Source organism: Scylla paramamosain, chromosome 1 (assembly GCF_035594125.1).
Source record: "Scylla paramamosain isolate STU-SP2022 chromosome 1, ASM3559412v1, whole genome shotgun sequence".
In the NCBI taxonomy this organism is placed as follows: Eukaryota; Metazoa; Arthropoda; class Malacostraca; order Decapoda; family Portunidae; genus Scylla; species Scylla paramamosain.
This window is the reverse complement of record NC_087151.1, coordinates 17,896,873-17,919,063: the sequence shown is the minus strand read 5'-3', so window position 1 is coordinate 17,919,063 and position 22,191 is coordinate 17,896,873. Positions and strand designations below refer to the sequence as shown.

The 22,191-nt window shown below is 43.3% G+C and overlaps 1 protein-coding gene across 2 annotated transcripts in view; it reads left to right on the top strand.

The window, feature by feature from the left end:
- LOC135101705 (elongator complex protein 3) overlaps positions 1-22,191 on the top strand; it is a 201,442-nt gene that overhangs the window by 66,185 nt on the left and 113,066 nt on the right. For both annotated transcript variants that reach the window (XM_064006020.1, XM_064006021.1), the window contains exons 6-7: positions 12,421-12,547; positions 15,882-16,099. In XM_064006020.1, coding sequence (XP_063862090.1) covers positions 12,421-12,547; positions 15,882-16,099 — 345 coding nt within the window. The remainder of the gene's footprint in view (positions 1-12,420; positions 12,548-15,881; positions 16,100-22,191) is intronic.

The window sequence follows — 22,191 nt, the reverse complement described above, 5'->3', positions numbered from 1 at the left end:
AACCTCATTGTATCTTTATGTATATAGAATGACAGTAGGCATATTTGATATTGTTCCTATATGTGAGAAGGGGACATGTCTGGTGCTGCTGCCTGGTGACACTCACTAGTTTACCAAACTCCCCATTCTCTTTTACATAATGTAAAGGAAGTCACTGAAATGGTCTATATCTTTGATGGTATTGTTATGAGCTGCAGAAAGTATTAAAGAGAGAGAGAGAGAGAGAGAGAGAGAGAGAGAGAGAGAGAGAGAGAGAGAGAGAGAGAGAGAGAGAGAAGGGGGAAGAGCAGAGACAAGTGACACAGGTGCCGAAGGTGTGATGAAAGCTTGGCTGCTCTCCACAAATTTACCATAAAATTCTAGGCACAGTCATCCCTTCTCCCTATTTAATTTTTCCTTGCTTCCTGTTATTCTTTCATGTTGAGCTCCTCATATTGTATAATTGAAGAGTTCGTCTTGCCTACAGAGTTATCAGATTGCATCCAGCCCCCTCTAGTTTGCTCACAGTTTTGAAATATAACCGTCTTCATTGTACCAAGGTAGTGTGAGCATCTGTGAGCAGGCAGGTGGTGTTACTCTCCCTTATTCCTCCCACTCCCTCCCCTGCTTGAGTCATTGCCAGAGATGGGCCCCCAAGTTCTGTTCCTATGACTCATTTGGGTCTATCCTTTCAGATGGACAACACATAATAAAGCAAGAGGATAATACTGGCACAAGATAGGGCTATATTTATCTGTTTAGCGGGCGTTTGTTAGTTAATACCATAAATATGTGCCAGATTCCCAGTTACGTATTTCACAAAAAAAAAAAAAATAAATAAATAAATAAAATAAATAAATAAATAAATAAATAAAATAAATAAAAAATGATAATAAATAAATAATTAAATAAATACTGTATTTGGTGGCTCTTAATACGCACCTTTCCTCCAAAAAAAAACCTCAGGAAATGAGCCTGTGTCGTATGAGGCCAAGGTTCAGCATTGAGGCTGTGGTTGGTGGTAAGTCTGTGGCAACAGAGGCTCTAAAATCAAACCCCAGAAATCTTCGCACATATAAACAAAGTGATGATTGGTACTTCACTATAAAACAACTCTTTCTTTCAAGGTAACAATATATAATAGGTCATACTTACTGGTAATTCACCTAGAATGACACCAGTCAGGAAGAATTTGCCTAAGTGACCATGCACCACACATTTTTTTTTTTTTTTTTATGTAGGAAGGATACTGGCCAAGGGCAACAAAAATCTAATAAAAAAAATGCCCACTGAAATGCCAGTCCCATAAAAGGGTCAAAGCAGTGGTCAAAAATTGGTGGATAAGTGTCTTGAAACCTCCCTCTTGAAGGAATTCAAGTTGTAGGAAGGTGGAAATACAGAAGCAGGCAGGGAGTTCCAGAGTTTACCAGAGAAAGGGATAAATGATTGAGAATACTGGTTAACTCTTGCGTTAGAGAGGTGGACAGAATAGAGGTGAGAGAAAGAAGAAAGTCTTGTGCAGCGAGGCCGCGGAAGGAGGGGAGGCATGCAGTTAGCAAGATCAGAAGAGCAGTTAGCATGAAAATAGCGGTAGAAGACAGCTAGATATGCAACATTGTGGCGGTGAGAGAGAGGCTGAAGACAGTCAGTTAGAGGAGAGGAGTTGATGAGACGAAAAGCTTTTGATTCCACCCTGTCTAGAAGAGCAGTATGAGTGGAACCCCCCCGACATGTGAAGCATACTCCATACATGGACGGATAAGGCCCTTGTACAGAGTTAGCAGCTGGGGGGGTGAGAAAAACTGGCGGAGACGTCTCAGAACACCTAACTTCATAGAAGCTGTTTTAGCTAGAGATGAGATGTGAAGTTTCCAGTTCAGATTATAAGTAAAGGACAGACCGAGGATGTTCAGTGTAGAAGAGGGGGACAGTTGAGTGTCATTGAAGAAGAGGGGATAGTTGTCTGGAAGGTTGTGTCGAGTTGATAGATGGAGGAATTGAGTTTTTGAGGCATTGAACAATACCAAGTTTGCTCTGCCCCAATCAGAAATTTTAGAAAGATCAGAAGTTAGGCATTCTGTGGCTTCCCTGCGTGATATGTTTACCTCCTGAAGGGTTGGACTTCTATGAAAAGACGTGGAAAAGTGCAGGGTGGTATCATCAGCGTAGGAGTGGATAGGACAAGAAGTTTGGTTTAAAAGATCATTAATGAATAATAAGAAGAGAGTGGGTGACAGGACAGAACCCTGAGGAACACCACTGTTAATAGATTTAGGAGAAGAACAGTGACCGTCTACCACAGCAGCAATAGAACGGTCAGAAAGGAAACTTGAGATGAAGTTACAGAGAGAAGGATAGAAACCGTAGGAGGGTAGTTTGGAAATCAAAGCTTTGTGCCAGACTCTATCAAAGGCTTTTGATATGTCCAAGGTAACAGCAAAAGTTTCACCAAAATCTCTAAAAGAGGATGACCAAGACTCAATAAGGAAAGCCAGAAGATCACCAGTAGAGCAGCCTTGACGGAACCCATACTGGCGATCAGATAGAAGGTTGTGAAGTGATAGATATTTAAGAATCTTCCTGTTGAGGATAGATTCAAAAACTTTAGATAAGCAGGAAATTAAAGCAATAGGACGGTAGTTTGAGGGATTAGAGCGGTCACCCTTTTTAGGAACAGGTTGAATGTAGGCAAACTTCCAGCAAGAAGGAAAGGTAGATGTTGACAGACAGAGCTGAAAGAGTTTGACTAAGCAAGGTGCAAGCACGGAGGCACAGTTTCGGAGAACAATAGGAGGGACCCCATCAGGTCCATAAGCCTTCCGATGGTTTAGGCCAGCAAGGGCATGGAAAACATCATTGCGAAGAATTTTAATAGGTGGCATGAAGTAGTCAGAGTGTGGAGGAGAGGGAGGAACAAGCCCAGAATCGTCTAAGGTAGAGTTTTTAGCAAAGGTTTGAGCAAAGAGTTCAGCTTTAGAAATAGATGTGATAGCAGTGGTGCCATCTGGTTGAAGTAGAGGAGGGAAAGAAGAAGAAGCAAAGTTATTGGAGATATTTTTGGCTAGATGCCAGAAATCACGAGGGGAGTTAGATCTTGAAAGGTTTTGACATTTTCTGTTAATGAAGGAGTTTTTGGCTAGTTGGAGAACAGACTTGGCATGATTCCGGGCAGAAATATAAAGTGCATGAGATTCTGGTGATGGAAGGCTTAAGTACCTTTTGTGGGCCACCTCTCTATCATGTATAGCACGAGAACAAGCTGTGTTAAACCAAGGTTTAGAAGGTTTAGGACGAGAAAAAGAGTGAGGAATGTACGGCTCCATGCCAGACACTATCACCTCTGTTATGCGCTCAGCACACAAAGACGGGTCTCTGACACGGAAGCAGTAGTCATTCCAAGGAAAATCAGCAAAATACCTCCTCAGGTCCCCCCAACTAGCAGAGGCAAAACGCCAGAGGCACCTTCGCTTAGGGGGATCCTGAGGAGGGATTGGAGTGATAGGACAAGATAAAGATATGAGATTGTGATCGGAGGAGCCCAATGGAGAAGAAAGGGTGACAGCATAAGCAGAAGGATTAGAGGTCAGGAAAAGGTCAAGAATGTTGGGCGTATCTCCAAGATGGTCAGGAATACGAGTAGGGTGTTGCACCAATTGCTCTAGGTCATGGAGGATAGCAAAGTTGTAGGCTAGTTCACCAGGATGGTCAGTGAAGGGAGAGGAAAGCCAAAGCTGGTGGTGAACATTGAAGTCTCCAAGAATGGAGATCTCTGCAAAAGGGAAGAGGGTCAGAATGTGCTCCACTTTGGAAGTTAAGTAGTCAAAGAATTTCTTATAGTCAGAGGAGTTAGGAGAGAGGTATACAGCACAGATAAATTTAGTATGAGAGTGACTCTGTAGTCGTAGCCAGATGGTGGAAAACTCGGAAGATTCAAGAGCGTGGGCACAAGAGCAGGTTAAGTCATTGCGCACATAAACGCAGCATCCAGCTTTGGATCGAAAATGAGGATAGAGAAAGTAGGAGGGAACAGAAAAGGGGCTACTGTCAGTTGCCTCAGACACCTGAGTTTCAGTGAGGAAAAGAAGATGAGGTTTAGAAGAGGAGAGGTGGTGTTCTACAGATTGAAAATTAGATCTTAGACCGCGAATATTGCAGAAGTTAATGAAGAAAAAGTTGAGGGGGGTGTCAAGACACTTAGGGTCGTCAACAGAAAGGCAGTCCGACCTGGGGACATTTATGGTCCCCTCCCCAGATTGTATGTTCCAAAACAAACACGCGGTCGGTTATGCACCGAACCCGGTGACATGGGCAAGTTTCACTGTGTTCTTTACAGTGTGATGTCGTTACTCCTTGAGGTAAGACACACTCTCATACAATCAAGATTGCACTTATCTTTTAACATTCTTATGAACAAACTTTATTACCCCTGTAGTCTCTCACAGTCACTGCCAACGCCATATGCCAGGTACATGTTTACATCTCACAACAGGATTGGTATGTAGGCTACTAGCAAATATTACAATTTTTAAATCCAAAATATTAGGATCTAATAATGATCTAAATGCATGTGAGAGTCTTCAAATGTCAGCTGAAATCCTTCACTTCATATTCAGAGCTGAAATCTGCTCATTTCTTTTTATTTTTTTTAATTTCAATGTCTGCCAAAACTGGGCGTGTCTCATAAGCCCATGTGTCTTATGAGCCATCAAATATGGTAAATAACAATCATAGAACAAGAAAACTGATAAAAAAAAAACTGAAGTACTCTTGATTAAGCACAGAAGGAGAAATCACTGCACTGGTATAAATGGAAAAGAAAAACAGAGAAAATAAATACTTTACTAATTCTTTAAAAAGAGATCACAGCACAAGTTGACACAAACAACAAAAAAAAATATAGCAGCAGGCTGTGGAGGGTTCCTACCTGAACCAAGTAACACCTAACTAAACTAGCTAGCTAACAAAACTAAGGGTCCTGGGGTTTGTGGCTGGAAAATGTCCAGGTAGCAGCTGGAGGCAAGTATTGGTCCAGGTGAGATGGGTGGCTGGGTGACATGACCATGTGGCCATAACTACCTGATAGGGGCAATGTAGCAAGAGTCAAGGTAATGGTATCACATACAGGTGGAGTCAGAAGGACAAGGCTTGGCATCTTCTGCGGCCTTATGGGGGCTGTATGGCGTCGCCTTGCAACTTCCGAGAGGACCTGGGGTGACAGTGTCTCCCTGGGCCTGAGCCTTATGGTCTCTTTGACTCATGGTTGTCTCATAGCCTCCTCTCCTTGACTCTCTTAAGGGAATTGTAAGGGTGTCAGCTTGGCTGGCCACCACGCAGGAGTATGTAGTCACCTTTGGACCACTACTCATCTTTGCCTGCCTGCCTTGATGAGGTATGGGGTGGGTAGTCTTGGTCACTGTGGTTGATGCTGGGCCAGTGACCTTCCTTAAAGCTGGCAGGAGCAAGAGAGAACCAGCGTGGTGGTGCTGAGTAGGAGGATGACATTGACATTCTTCTGTGCTTGGTTTGGCGGCCTGTGATTGGGCACCACAACTTTCTGTACTACTTAGCCCTCTAGCAACCTCTTATATCCTATCTGCTACTATCTAGATCTAAGGAGCATCCTCCTCTGTCTTATTTTGGTATTCCTATTGCACCATATTCACATTATATTGAGTTTCCTGGGCCTGCAAAGCACATTTTTCAAAACACTGAGAAGGTGAGTGAGCATGAGAGATTTTAAAGGAAAATGAATATAAATCCCTCTTTCAGTATAAAAAAAAAAATCAATACAATATTAAGAAGACAAATCCTTGATACATATGAATTAGTGGCAGCACTGCCCCTGCCAAGTTAAGTAGGTAACACACCAGTCATAAGGCTTGTGACTTGAGTGTGAAGGTGTTAGAAAACCTCGTGATAGTTGTAAGATGTCCATGGCCTGTCCTTGTGTGCTGTCCTGTTTAGTGTGATCATCATTGTGCCATAAATGCATCTGGGATTCAGAGTTCTGGTAAGAGCTTCAGACTCAGAGGATTATATTTTCTGTGCTATACAGTGGCATCATACACACACATACACACATACACATATACACACAGTCATTTGAATTGCACAATTCAGTAACTTGTGGAATTGACTCAGCAGTCTAATGGTGTATAATACAGACTAATTGAGTAATTACTCTTGGCATAAAAGGAAATTATATAAGAGACTGTGGATGATGTATTTCAAAGTTGGCGTGCACGGCTGATATCCCGGGTACAGGGTCTGAAGCAGTTTGAATCTCCTGGGATGAATGGGTTAATAACTGCTTTCATTTGACCCAGAAAATTGCTGCTCACTGCAGGAAAGCAGCTGAATTTAGACTGACAGAATGGTTCTTTGGCTTGGACAGCAATTTGGCTGCACCTGGCTGCATTTTGCTCCAGGCTACATATACCTGGCTAAAACCAGCTGTGAATTGCCCTGTATAAACCTGCCTTAAGTCATGCCCATCAACCAATTGTTGTCCTTATACGATAAACACTATCATATTTGCTGCCTCACCTGTCAACCAATTACTGTCTTTATTCATAATATCATCTTTGCTGCCTCACTTCTGTGCAGAAAACTGATTGTACAAGAGCAGTTTGCCTGAAGCAGTTGATACAGAGACACATTATTACAGCCTTATTACAGCATATCACCATTATTGGAAAAGTACTGTGATTAGATTTTGTGATATTCTTTCAGGAATTTACAGCCATGTCACACAGTAATGATTCAGGCTGATACCTCACATGTGCCTGAGAGTGAATCTGAAAGTGAGAGCAGTGAACTGGAACTAGTGGCTATTTTTACTATGTATTTTTTGCCAAGCATAAGCCTTAATGAGGGGTGGTGTGGTGTGGGAGAGACAACCGTTGGCCATGTGGATGTGAAGGGGTTAACAGACTCTTGATTCTCTCTCTCATTGTCACAGAGTTGCATCTCTTACTTTTTTCATTATTTCATTATTATTTCATTATTTCATTATTTCCATAGTTACTGCTCTTCAAAACTTGCTATTGCATACATCCTCTTCTCCCACAGCCATGCTGCACAAGTCTTTCTACTTATTCTCATCCTTAAATCTGTCCATCTAACAACAAAGATGCTGTTAACAAGAATTAATCAGTATCTTTACTTTTTCATATTAATCAGTATCTTTACTTTTTCATCCCTTTTGCTGATAAACTCTGTATATAACTCTACCTGTTTCTGTATTTTCCCTTGCCTAAGACTGGAGTTGTTTCAGAAGACAAGTATCAAGACTACTTGGAAAATTACTTGACCTTTCTCTCCATTCTCCTGGAAATGGCATCTCTCTCTCTCTCTCTCTCTCTCTCTCTCTCTCTCTCTCTCTCTCTCTCTCTCTCTCTCTCTCTCTCTCTCTCTCTCTCTCTCTCTCTCTCTCTCTCTCTCTCTCTCTCTCTCTCTCTCTCTCTCTCTCTGTCTCTGGCATCTCTCTCTCTCTCTCTCTCTCTCTCTCTCTCTCTCTCTCTCTCTCTCTCTCCTCTCTCTCTCTCTCTCTCTCTCTCTCTCTCTCTCTCTCTCTCTCTCTCTCTCTCTCTCTCTTTTAAACAAATATTTACAGAAAGGCTTAAAATTCCATGTTGAGTATGGAATTATTTAAAAAAACTTATGATAGTATTATTTACAGGGGATAACACTATACATAATTAATATAAAGATAATAATACAATAATGAAATATATAAATGAAAGATTAAAATTTAAAGCACCAGTGGAGACAGGTGTGTGCTGCACCAGCTGTGGACTGCCAGCTTCACCTGGTGTGAGGACATGTCCTGCATTTGGGGCGTGGCCACCGTGAACATGTTCCACAGCCACGAAGTCCTGGCTGTGTAGGTGTGCTGGTGTTGGCTAGAGCGAGATCGAGGCACCTTCACTAGCTCATCACTACTGGCCACAGCTCTGGTGCACCTCTGCACTGTGTATGGCAGCAACCTCAGGGGGTCAAGGTGGGGGACCCTCTGCATCTGAGTTTTGTGGCACACCACTAGTGCCGACATGTCCCGCCCGGTGGTGCTCCAATGACGTTACTGGTGCTGCATGTTGTTGGTCCTTGTCAGTGGCCACCAAGCGCAGGGCTCGCTGCTGCGCAGCATCCAGTCTTTGCATGTGTGTGGCGGCACTTGACATCCAGGACAGGGCACCTTACTCCATACATGGCCATATCTGTGCCCTGTATAGCATAAGGATGCCCTGTGGGTTGAGGGTGTTCGCCATCCTGCGCAGGGCAGAGACTTGGAGAGAGGTCTGGTGGGCGACGACAGCAATGTGGTGATTGAAGCATAGGCCGTGGTCCACAGACACACCCAGGATCTTGATGTAATCCTGAAGTGGCAGGCTCTTGCCTCCAAAACGCAGCTGTCCTGAGACTGCGTGTGAGGCACCTGGGGACCGCAAGATGACCATCGCCTGTGTCTTCTCAGTAGCGAAGTTAACCTGCCACATCTTTCCCCACTGCTCTACCAATCCGAGCTTCCTGTTTAGCTCAGTGACGGCACACTGACTGTTGAGGTGGCAGTAGGAGCAGGAGAGTGTGCAGTTGTCGGCGTATGCTGCCACAGATGACAGCTGCCGGAGGAGGTCGTTGATGTATATGTTCCATAGGACTGGGCCCAAGATGGAGCCTTGTGGGACTGAGGCTTGGACAGGTGAAGGCCTTGATGACTACCCATTGACTACTACCTGAAGGATCCTGCCCTGGAGGTAATCTTCAAGCAGCATTAGCAGGTCACCTTGGACACCCTTGGCACAAAACTTTTCAATGAGCCCAGCATGCCAGAGCCTGTCGAAAGCCCCAGCAATGTCCAAGGCCACCACAAGGGTGTCCAGGCCTTCTTCCAGGGCGTCTTGCCAGTCCTTGTAGAGGATGAGGAGGAGGTCTGCTGTGGATCGGCCAGGCCTGAAGCCAAACTGCCTGTCTGAGAGGAGGTGATTCTCGCTCATGACAGCAGATACTATTTGTTCCAGCAACTTGCCCACCACTGAGAGCAGGGAGATGGATCTGTAGTTGCTGGGCTCAGACCTTGAGTTTTTCTTGTGGACCGGGACCACATGCGCTTCCTTCCCTACTGAGGGCCACTTCTCCCTCAGGCAAGATGTGAAGACAATGGTGAGAGGAGCTGACAGCTCTCCAGCGCAGTGCTTGAGGAGCTGTGGGCTGACATCATCCAGGCCTGTGGCTTTACCCACATCCACTGCACCAAGTAGCCGCTCAACCTGCTCTGCCGTCACCAAGACAGTGGTGACAGTGCTTTCAGTTTCCGGGGCCAGCTGTGGTACAGGTCGTGCTGGGTCATCAACCTTCACCTTGTTGATGAAAAGTTCGACGTGGAGTGTGGCCTTGTCTGCACTGCTCGTGGCGGTGGATCCGTCAGGTCTGGTGAGTGGAGGAAGAGTCTCGCAGTGACATGCTCCTTGCTGCTCCCTCACCAGATTCCACCAGGTCTTGTTGCCAACACCTGGGCCACTGAGCTTTCGCCTTCTGTCCTCCCTTAGCTGATTCCTCACCTATCTGCAGATGGACGTCATCCTCTTACACATCTCCCGGTGCAGTGTCTTGTTCCTATGTGACGGGTGTCGCTTGTACCTCACCCAGGCAGCATGCTTGGTCTCAGCAGATGCTCTGCAGCGAAAACCAAACCAGGCGGGATCACCAGGCCTGGAGAGATATACTCGGCTAGGCACATGCTGCTGTTGGAGGGCAAGGAGCCTGGTGGTGAGGGCGCGTGCCTTGGTCTCAGCATCTTCCATCAGAAGGCCTCCCAGTCTGTGTTCTTCATGTCCTGCTTCATGGATGGCCAGTCCGCTCTGTTCCAAAGGCAGACAGTACGTGGGATAGCGTCTTCCCATGCTGTTAGCAGCTCGACTTGAGACAGCACGGCAGAGTGGTCTGAGCTGCCCACTGGTCCTAGCTGCTGGAAGCTGATGCTAGCTTTAGGTAGGTCTTTCACCACAGGATTCAGTAGCCCTCCCCTCTTGTGTGTAGGGAAGGCGACATGGTTGGTCAGGCCCTGAACAGCCAGGAGATTACTGAAGGCATCCTGCTCCATGTGGACGTTCAGGTCCCCCACTGTCATCACATGGGAACATTTGTGACGCTGGAGCAGGGTGTCGAGTTCCTCCATCAGGAAGTCTAGCGGGGCTCATCCTTATCTCGAGGGGTGGTACATGACACAGACAAGAAGCCCACTGTTGTCTGCAAGTACCACCCTGAAAAACAGTGCCTCCATCAGGTGTGGCACGGCTACCTCGAGTTCCTGTGCTAGGAGGCCATCCTTAAAAAAGGTAGTGACACCTCTGCCTGCTGTTTTCTTTGTCCATCCTCACCCACAGGGAGTAGCCTGATATTTTGCTGAACGTCGGCTCCACCTCGTCACTCAGCCATGTTTCTGTCACTGCGACAATGTCAACACTATGTCTCAGCACGAAATTGTGGCTAAGGTCACCCACATTGGTGCAGAGTCCTCTCATGTTGGCGGAAACCACGGTCAGGTGATAGCCGGGGCATCTGTTCCCTTGCCTCCTTGCATTGGCTTGGGAGTGAGGTGTGGTGGTGAGGTGAGACGCGTTAGTGTCTGCCCTGCCACGAGGAGGGATTCCAGGGGTAGTGACTGGGTTGTGGCTGCCAGGAAGGCTGGAGGGGGGCCTGAAAGGGCTGCTGGGGGTGGGGGAGTTGTTGCCGCGCTAAACCCTCCGTCAGAACCCTCATGAACATTCTCTCCTGTCTTTGTTCCTGGCGTTCGTCAGCAGTGTGGCTGTAGCACATCTCAGCTGTGTGGCTGGGGTGGAAGCAGTAGTCACATTGGACCCTTTGCTCTCCCCTGTGCCTCACTGGGTATGCGGATACCTGTGTCTGAGTCATGCGAGGAGGAGGGACAGGTCGCCGGTCAGGTGTGCTGGGGTGACTTCCTGCCGTTGGCTGCGTTGCTGTCGCTGGGTCTTCTTCCTCCTTCTATTGTTGTTTTTGTTGTTGCTGTTATTGTTGTTACTACTGTTGTTGCTGCTATTACTGCTGTTGCTGCTGGTAGTACTGCTGCTGTTTCTCCTGCTGTTGTTGCTGCTGCTGCTAATACTACTGTTGTTGCTGCTGCTGTTGTTACTGTTGCTGCTGCTATTGTTATTGCTGGTAATGGTGGTGTTGGTGCTACCTGAGGTTGTGGTAGTGATGGCAGTGGTGGGGGGTGTGGCCACTGTGGTGAAGGCGTCTGCTACTCTTATGAGAGGCTTAGGCCTCCCAGATTGCCACCACTGCCTCCAGTGGTCCGAGGAGGCACACACCTTCTCCCAGGTCCTCAGGATAGAGGAGGGAGTAGCAGCAGTCGCAATAGAGCCGCTGGAGACTCTCGCATCTGCTTTCTTACACTCTGTGAGGACCTCCATGAGCTCATGGAGTTCTGCCACGTGTGTCTGTTTATTGAGAATCCAGTCCCTTTGTAGCATGAGGGACTGAATTATGTTATTTTTGTTTTTTACCTCCTTCTGTAGATATAGGATGTAGGAGATGAGATCCTCCTTATCCATCTCCCTGTAGTGCTGCCGCTTGTCCACATCTATGTCTGCATCGCCACCATCATCGCTTTTGGTGGGGATGGCAATCGTGGTGGGGAGCATTTTCGTTAGGATCCAGAGGGAGGTAAACTACAGCATCTTCAGTGCTGCATAATCTCCGTAGTTCCTGTGTGTCTTCGCACGTGTAGACATCATGGTCTCCAAGGCAGGATGAGTGGCAGACATTGAGGCAGCCATTTCTGCCCTCGCATCTAACTTAAGGTGCATTCTTGACTGCATCCTTCCCACAGACAGCACACCACTTCTGAGGGCAATACCTGGGAAGGTCTCACCTCTTGATGGGCCTGTGATCTGCCATTTCTGTGCAGTTTCAGCAGGTGGTAGTGGTGGTGACAGCTACAGTGATAGATGCTAGGGATGGGTTGGGTGCGGTCAGGTCAGTCAGGTCTCTCTCTCTCTCTCTCTCTCTCTCTCTCTCTCTCTCTCTCTCTCTCTCTCTCTCTCTCTCTCTCTCTCTCTCTCTCTCTCTCTCTCTCTCTCTCTCTCTCTCTCTCTCTCTCTCTCTCTCTCTCTCTCTCTCTCTCTCTCTCTCTCTCTCTCAGGCATAAAAAGAAAAAAAAATGTGCTGTAGTACAAATATGTAGTGAGGGAGCTCAGATGAGCAATAACCCTGTAAATAGCTGGTAAAGATTGTAAGGGAAGCAACATGGTTACTTAACATTGTTACTATTTTTTTAAAGATAGAACTACTATTGATTCATTGCTCATAGCTTTTTATGATAAAATATTTTCATAACAGTTTATCTACTTCACCATAATGTTACCTTCTATATATTTGTAACATATAAGTTTATGTTGATATTATAAATGTTCTCCTCAGAGGACACACAGTGAGGGCTGTCAGCGAAAGCTTCCATTATTCTAAGGATGCTGGCTTCAAGGTGGTTTCCCACATGATGCCAGATCTCCCAAATGTGGACTATGAGCGGGATGTGGAGCAGTTCATTGTAAGGCTTGTAAACTTTATTCTGTTTTTAAGTGATTCAAAAATAACTTTTATTAGTATTTATATCAAAATCTAAGTTATTGATGACATTCCTACATTTTAGAAAGACATTTATGTACTTGTACTATTGCTAATTGCAATGCCTTATGTAGAATATGTCTTTGTTTTCTTGACAACTATATATGTAGACTTATTCTAAGTTTGCCAGTAAGGAAACACATGAATTGCAATTTAGAAATAAGTTAGGTTCCTTAACAACTATAAACTAACATTCTTAAATTTAGGTCTAATGCAGATTTTGAAATTTTCTTTATGTTAAGGGGAAATAGGACACAAGTATGTACTGTGGAAATGAGGTATTTGAGAGGAGCATATATGGAATGACAAGATGGGAGAGTGAGAGTAGTAAAATTGTTTATGAGACATGTTATGAGTGTATATGCAAACAGTGCAAAATATAATGCAAATAGGAGAGGAAGGCCACTTTGAAGATGGAAGGATTGGGTAAAAAAAGTTGTTAGTAGAGACCAAAAACTTGAAGAAATAAGAAAGAAATATTTGGGTAGGGAGAGGTAGAGGTTTTCTGTTTTTTTTTTTTTTTTTTTTTTTTTTTTTTTTTTTTTTTTTTTTGAGGCACAGCCCAATAGAAAAAAAAAAGTCACCGAGGTGCTAGTCCCTAAAGAGTCCAAAACAATTATCAAACATTAGAGGATAAGTGTCTTGAAACTCCTAGGAGAGAGGAAATATAGAAGCAGGCAGGAAGTTCCAGAGTTTACCAGAAAAGGAAATGAATGATTGAGAATATGAGTTAACTTTTGCATTAGATAGGTGGACAAAATAGGGGTGAGAGAAAGTAGAAAGTCTTATGCAACAAGGCCATGGGAGGAGAAGAGGTATCTAGTTAGCAAGATCAGAAGAGCAGTTAGTGTGAAAATAGTGGTAGAAGATAGCAAGAGATGCAACAGTGTAGCAACGAGAGAGAGGCTGAAGATGGTCAGCTGCTCAGCTACATGTAAGCTGTGCCCTTGCAGCTAACAAAACATGAAGAATGCAGTATGAGGTGATGCACAGTTCTCAAGAAATAAAAACAATAAATAAATAAATGTATGTGTGTGTACCCTGAACAAAAGATAAATAATGAGAAAAGAACATGAAATATATGTATAAATATCTAATTTGTGCTTATCTGTGTGAGATATGAGGCACTAACACAAAGAATGACATCATAGCAGAGTATTCAGTCACTTAGAAGCTGAGCAAAGGATGTCAGCAAAAAATGGCATGAAAGAACAGTGCTGAACCCAATCACAGACACAGAAAATATGACATAAGCACTGGCCAATCACATTAGCTGTGTGATCGGCTGTGAACAGGGAACCACAGGCCAGGAAAATGCTATGACATCACTGGGTGCTTCAAACAAAGAGGAACAGCTTTGCTATGTCATATACGTTGGAAAACTAACACTGCACTGGCATTATACTAATAACACTGCATTAATAGTGCACCAAATCACAGCCCAAAGCCAGAGATAGCAAAGGAAGTTGACGGTAATATAAACTGGGTGGAGCAATCAGGCAGGCAGAAAGGGAAAACCTGGTCAGCAAATAGCAGCAGCAGGAGCAGGTGAAATGGCAGCAATACTGGCTGGTGGCAGAATACATAAAAACTAACAGGACAGCTAGATGCAGAGCAGTATAAAAAGCTGACAGGACCACAAGCTGACAAGGGCAGATAGACATGAGAAAGCATGACCAAAAAATCCTGAAGTTATGTAGATACAAAGACTGGTGGCTATGAAATCCAAAGTTGCATAAGAAGCAGACAGGAACTACAGCAAAGCAGTTGATGTAGTAGCAGAATGGGAGCACAAGCTGACAAGCATATGCAGGCAGGAAAAAAACCCATCCCAAAGGCCCATAAGCAGCAAAAGGCACAGCAAACATTATCCTCATTGAGTGTGGGCAGCCATGGCAGGTATGTGTAAGCAACAAATAGGAAACAGGAAGCCCACATGGACAGAGATAGTAGACGTGGTGAGCAACGAGTGTGGACAGTGTGTCAGGAGCAAACCATGAGCAGAAAGGCACATGGTCAGCAAAAACACCACACCTTGTAGCAGGAGCCGGGAGGTGATGAAGTGCTGCCAAGGGTTGAAGGTAGTACACGTGCTGAGTGGCGGAGGCAAGTGGCCCAAGATGAGAGCAGAGAAACCTCCAGAAGACACAAGGCAGCAGTTAGTAGGTAGAAGCTGAAGGCACAAGATGAAGCTGAAGCAGCTGGCTGAGTGGTAGTGGGCAGCACATGAAGCAATGGAGGATATGAGTAGCAGGCAAGAGAAAGGCAGACTCAGTATGCTGGGACTCCAAGCTATCTTTGTCTTCTCCATCCCAACACTTGCCACCATATGGACTGTTGTTTGATTTATAGGGTGCGCAAGAAGTGCAGAGAAACTCAATTGTAGAATGATGGCTGTATGTTATAAAAATCCTAGTACAAAGGACAGCAGAGCCAATAGCCATGTCCAATCCCCAAGTCTGGGTGGACAGCACTGGCTGCATGGCGAGGCAGGCACCTGGCAGATGCTGTGGGATGCAGTGTGGGACATTTTGAAATGAGGCAAGTCATCGACATCAGACCCTTCAAAGTTATTTCTGTTCTCATCACCAAGGGCTAGCAGGAAGTTGTGAGTGGATTAAAGTTGAGTTGTGTAGGTGCATGGAACAACAATAACAAATGTGAAAAATACCACTTGACAAAAAAAATTGCTGCAAATATATAGGACATATCTACAGATAGTAAAAATAAATGCATATGTATTTTATGCATATTTCTGTTTACAGCTCTCATACTCATATTTGTGTGGATAAACCACTTGTTTGCCACAACATTAGTGACATCAGGTTGCCCATGAGAGAGTGGGATGGGTAAGGGCAAGTAAGAGAGGCATGTGGCAGGAAGTTTGAATTGTGCTGGTGGCTAGGCTGTATGTGTCCAGACATTTAACTGGATGTGTGTCCAGTTTAATATTCAGATATGGTTACATTCAAATTTTGACAAGTCTGAATGATCAGATATTGGAGGGATTACTGTATAGGCATAATTGCACCAGTTGGTGAGAGAAACCTGTGACAGAAATGAAGATTGCAATAAATATATAGATGGGAAGCATCATTGTGGGACTCATATGCTTTTCTGCACCCACCTTTGTGAAAATTTTCCCAAAAGAGTAATCATTAAATATATAAGTTAGTCTTTTCACACTTCCCTTTGCACAATAACTTCTTTTGATAAATCCACAGGATATTTTTATAAATATTTTGACACATTAACAGGAATTCTTTGAGAACCCAGCATTCCGGCCTGATGGATTAAAGATATATCCCACCCTGGTTATTCGTGGGACTGGTCTCTATGAGCTATGGAAGACAGGTCGTTATAAGAGCTATCCCCCTAATACCCTGGTGGACCTGGTGGCCACCATCCTGTCATTGGTGCCCCCATGGGTGCGAGTCTACAGAGTTCAAAGGGACATACCCATGCCACTTGTCAGGTAAGTTTCCACAGTTTTGCAAGGACCAAAGTCTGCTTGGCTACAAATTACATCAATTTCATTATTTACTATGTCTCTTCCATTGCATGCTGTTTTGAGGTGTAAAAAATATTAAAGAAAAGGATTAGTGGGAGGAAGGAAGGAGATGAAAATAGAGAGAGAAAGGAGGGAGAGCAGAGATGAAGACAAGAGAGGGCAGAGATGCAATGGATGTCTGTCCACCACCCACGTGTTACTTTAAATTCCTAGCACATAGTTACTCCCCTTCCATAATTAAATTTCCTTACTTCCTTTTGTTCCCCCTTATTGAGTCATATGTAGTATATACAAGTAGCTGAAGAGTTCATCTTATTTGTAGAGTAGTCAATGCATCCAGCCCCTATAATACATTCACAATAATTTTAAGATGAATAACAGTCTCTGTAGTGCAATGCTAGCATGAGTGAGACAAGTGGGTGGGTGTGTGTGTCACCCCCCTGTCTATTCTCTTGTAACTCCCTCATTCTTTGTCTTATGACTTCCTCCTGCCTTGTAAGATGCATGTGGGACAGGGGGCATGGCTTTGTTAGCCCAGTCTGTGAGGAGCAAGCAAGCTGAGTGGATGTAGGGAAATGAGGGGGAGAGAACTGGCATAGAACAGAACTATATTCATATAGTTTAGAAGGCATGATTCAGTTAATATGGTATATGAGGTAGCAGCAGTACCACCTCTGTCGATTAACTTGGCGTGCCAAGTTAGACTTGAAGTAATGATGAGTTCCCCCTGTCCATCCCTGTTTGGTGTCTTGTGTTTGGTATTTTGTCTTATTGTTTTGTTAAATGCTACTTGGGCTTCAAGGTTCTTTTAAGAACTTTGGACCCAGAGGATTATAATTTCCCTACTTTGCAGTGGCATCTGCTTTCTCCTCAGGCCCTGCCATTTCTTGGGGGTCTGGGCCTGTCCTCTGGGAGGCTGCAGATGGTACTGGTCAGCAGGTGGACATGATATTCTTTGAGCATGGGTGGATTTTGTTTTGTTCATTCATGAGGGTAGAAGCTCATAGAATATTGCAATCCTCATACTGTTTGTCCCTTGTCATAGCTGCACCTCCTAGAACATGGCTTGCGATTCTTTCTCAGCTGATTGGAGTTGTTTAGCAGTTGTAGTATTCCCTTATGTGAAGGAGGTGAAACAGGTTGGCGACCTCATTTGTTCAACTCAGGAGACCAGAAGGACCCTGTAAAAGTGACTCTGACCCCTGCACTAAGCTACACAGTTGGTAGCTTAGGGAGACAGACCTGAGATAATGGCAGCCATGAGAGGAGGCTGAATCAGGCATTGCGAATGTCTGCTTGAGGGTGCAGGAGTCCAAAAGGACCGTGTAAACCCATAGTTGGGCCCTGCACTACACTCTGCAGGAGGCAGTGTAGGGAACCTGACTCAAGTCAGTGGCAGCTGTGAGAGGGGTGGAATTTGTGGTTGTAACAACAGGTATGAAATAAAGTGATGATTTGATGGAGTATGCTGGCATTGCCAGTCCATTCAGGAAGCCCCACATTGTACGTGTATTTTTATTTTATTTTATCTTTTTATTTATTTATTTATTTATTTATTTATCTATTTATTTATTTATTTATTATTATTATTATTTTTTTTTTGTGTGTGTGTGTGTGTGTGTGTGTGTGTGTGTGACCCTTGTTTCATAGTAGCTATGACATCAAAAGAAAAAGGAAGTGGAAATTGTGGCACAAAATGCCAAGATAACATATTGACAAAAAAAATAAATAAAAATAAAAAATAATGAAGGAATGTTGCAAAATTGGATCATGTTGTTTTTGTTCATCACCTGTGTGAAAGTTAAAGCATAGGATCATCAGCTGTGTATGATGTAAAGAAACAGTGAGAAAAATTGAAGCAGTTCTTTATTTGATGCTGTCCATCTTGTTCATGGCCACCCTCAGGCCAGGCCTCCCCTATCTCTGGTCTCTCTCTGTTATTTTGCTCTTTGTTACCTCTGCTACTGACTTCTCCCTTAATTACAGTCACTACAAAAAACTTAGGACTACTATTTTTAGCAAAAAAAAATTAGGAGGATCAAAAGAAAAAGGTTTAATATTGTTCACTTGTTTATTGTTTAGTACTTAGACATTTCTCCTTTGTGATTGAGTACATACTTTATATGCTTATATGCTTATATGCAAGATCAGGGAAATACTGCCTTTCCAACTCATGGCACTAGATATTTGTGATGGCAGCCTGCAATTTCAGTACAGATGTCATCTCAGTCTCCATGGTGCTCTGCCTCCTTTTTATGTAGCCCCATGCATTCTCATTGGGACTGAGGTCTGGTGAGTTCCCTGGCCAATCAAAGGCCTCAGTCCCATTGTCTTCTAGGAATTCCTTTGCCTTCTTTCCCCTATGATAAGGGGGCCCTATCATGCATGAAAATGAGCATGTTTAAAATCCCCAACATTGTGCAGTACCTGTCTCCATCCATTGCTGTACTTTTAGAAAGGAATACAGCCCTCCCTTCTGTCAGAACTGCTGAAGCAGCCCACACCATGACATAGGCTGTATGTTTTACTGTCTTGATGGTGAACTTTGGATGAAAGTAGTTGGACCCTCAAAGACGTCACATCCTCTTGCCGGCACCCTTCAGTGTATAAAAGTAGGATTCATCACTGAATGCCATGCTTTCCCAACCTTCTGCTGTCCATGATTTGTACTTGTCACAAAATTCTAGCTTCTTTTTCATTACTTGAGTAAGCAGGGGTTTCTTGGCTGCTGTGTGGTTCTGTAGTTCCAGGTCTGTCTGAAGCCAATGTTGAATTGTATGTAATGATTGATCAATTCCAGGTTCTGGACTTTTAAGTCTGCATATTATTGAAGGCTTGTTCATAATAATTCTTTTCAGCAGTTGGTCTGTCTTAGAGGTTTTCTGTGGCTGTCCTGATCCTTTTATCCATGCCAATGCCACTTCCAATTCTCCTGCCTCAGCTTGCCTACACCAGATAAAGATGGTGTTTTTGGAAATTTCCATCTCCCTTGCAATGTGTCCCATGGTCTTCCTCTCTCTGTATATGGTTACCATTTGAGTCTTCCTGATGGGGAATAATGATTTTCCTGGCATAATGACTCAGCAGCCAAGATATTGAGGGTACATAGGAGAGGGTCAGAGAGAGACGTAGGAAGAGTTCAGGAGTAATCTACAAATATCATCCTCTCTCATAGGTGGCAGGTGCCTGAAGGTGTGCAGAAGTACAGGAACAAGATTCAGCAGCCTACTGAGCTAGCAGACATTCAATACACATAAGAAACATCAACCACTTCTACCAGGAATAGCAAATAATCTTAGGAGTGATCTTTGTCCTAAGTTCATTTGAGTCATAAGTTTTTTTTTGTGGTGACTGTACATGCCCTGATATATCCTAGCCTATGTTATATTTTTCCCTTAAAGAAGTCATATTTATATTAAGGTCAAATATCCATTGTATTTCCCATTTTACCTAGACAGTAATACAATTTATTCACACAACCTGCCAACAAGCAGGATATCAGGGCAGAGTTTGTGATATAAGGGCAGAATGAGAGGTGGAGGTGATGTAGGTGAAGGAAGTTCCATGAGTCACCTTGTACTTCCTCATTCACACAGTGCTGCCTCACATGACTTACATGTACCTTTTCTGTCTGGGTATCTGCTTTCCTTTGACCTGTTCCCAGGCTGTCTGCCCTGGTAGTTTATGACCTTTTTCCTGTTGTTGTGTGACTGCCAGTCCCTTTACTTGTGCCCCTTGTCCCTTCACATCTTGTATTTATAAATGACTGTGCATGGAAATGGCTCTTCTGTTTTTTTTTTTTTTTATTTCTCTTTCCTCATGTTTTTTTTTCTTCCTATGTCATTGCTCTTCCCTTGGTTTTTACTTATTTTGTTTTTCTTAATTTTTGTTCCGTCTTCATGTAATGTTTGTTTACCAAAATAGCTTTTAAGTCTTTTCAGATATATTGGGAGGTGTATTGGAGTTTTCAAGGGGTAAACCTCAGTTAACCCAGGAAAACAGGTAATTTAGGATGGCTCTAGAACCAAGGATGCTTATTTATTGTATCTACTTTTTTTGTCATCAATCTAATGGCAGTATTTAAATCTACTTTTATGGTACTTCAGTGGGCCTATTTTTCTTTTAATTTTGTTGCCCTTGACTGACGCCTCTCCTAAATAAAAAAGAAAAAAAGAATGTAATGACTATATTATCACTCATGCACTGGATACAAGGTTGTGAACATTTGTTTTCTTGTTTTGTATTCATTTTTGAGGGAAAAAAAATTAGTGAGATTATTTGTTGGTGAGTTTTTATGTGATCATCATAAAGATAATTTCCTTGTGAATCTAGTGATATGTAATATGTGACCATTAATGAGTCTCAAAGGAAAGAAAACTGCTTCTAAATCAGTTTTGCAAGACACAGAGAGGCCACAAATGCCTGCCAACAGAAGAGATATTGGAAAGAAAACTTATGAAACTTACTGATACATGAGAGGGTTAAATGTCTACTTTCGATTCATGATTTAAATTATTAAACATCTACATTAAGGGACCATTTAGGGTAATTTTGGGTATATATGACAAAAAGAAAAAAGAAAGTATGTAGTAATCCCAATGCTCTACTCCCACATTAAGTACTTCTAAAGTGTCTTTAAAATGACTCACATGTGCTGGGAGATTTAATTAGAGCCACTGAGATGTAAATTTGGCTTTCATAGCTTTTTTTGTTTACTTCTGAGATTTATTTCAAGTTGGAGTGGTTGGTGATGTGGCAGTCTCATGTTCCCCCCAGGCCTAAAGCCTCACCCTCAGGCCTCACTGTGCTCTAGGCATGTATGGAGAAAGGGGAGAGTAGGGTTTTTCCTGCCTCACTGTTTCACTTCACTTCATGAGGCTTATTCACCACTATACAAGGATGCCACAACCATCAAAACTACACCAAAAGCGTAGGGAATATCTTGCTAGGACAAGAAATGCACATGCAGCTAAAAGAAAAATTGTAGATCAAAATACATAGTTATCATGATAGTGAGGTTCATGAGGAGTGAGTCATCCAGTTTACAGCTAGTTATTACCCCATCATGGTCTAAATAATATCTTCTAATGAGTTCTGTGTCATTAAGTTCATTCAATACATTTTGTTTGGGTAAATAATTCCTGAGCTGTAGTTGTTGCTGGGATAGTCAGTGGGAGCATCTGTAATGAGCCGCAGGACAGGGTGGACCCACTCTCAACATGCTGCATGGATTTATGACAGATGCATGTAGTTTATGACAGGAATGTGGCATTTTGTCCTAACAATGACACTTTTCACATCCAAAGCTTACTAGGACCATTTTGTAAATATGCCCCTAGTTTTTCTTCCTGTTTCCAGTCTAGAATTCAAAACCTGAACAACTTTGGATGTATGATGGTGGTATTAAACATTTACAGCATATCCCTGATATGTATACAATAGGGATATGCAACAATATGATTCATTCCAATGTAATATTTGTTTTGGCAGATGTGCGTTAAGGTGACTGAAAAACCTATGGGAAAAAATTAATTGGTTGCAGGGAACCAGAAAATAACATAAGAAATCCACAATTTAGAAAAATAGATACACAAAATGACTTCATTAACTACTACATTTGAGATAACACAACAAATATATGCAGTACCTTCCCGAGTCTTGCACCTAGTCCTAAAGTCTTACCATCCTGAGTTTTGCACATTATCACCCCAAGTTTCGCTCTGCTTTGACAAGTGTCAGCCACATACCTATTGTTGGCATGTCTCATTCTCTCTCTCTCTCTCTCTCTCTCTCTCTCTCTCTCTCTCTCTCTCTCTCTCTCTCTCTCTCTCTCTCTCTCTCTCTCTCTCTCTCTCTCTCTCTCACAGAAAGAAAGAACAATCCTAAGGATTGCTAAATAGAATGAGATTGGTTGAGAATAAAAATGCAATTATGTATGCAGGAGTGAGAAAGAGTGAGAAAGGATAATGCAAAAATGACAGATAGAGGGGAGGGGAGGTGATAGGGAGGGAGGTTTGAGACAAGAGGAAGGAAGGGAGAGAAAAGTAAAAAAAAAG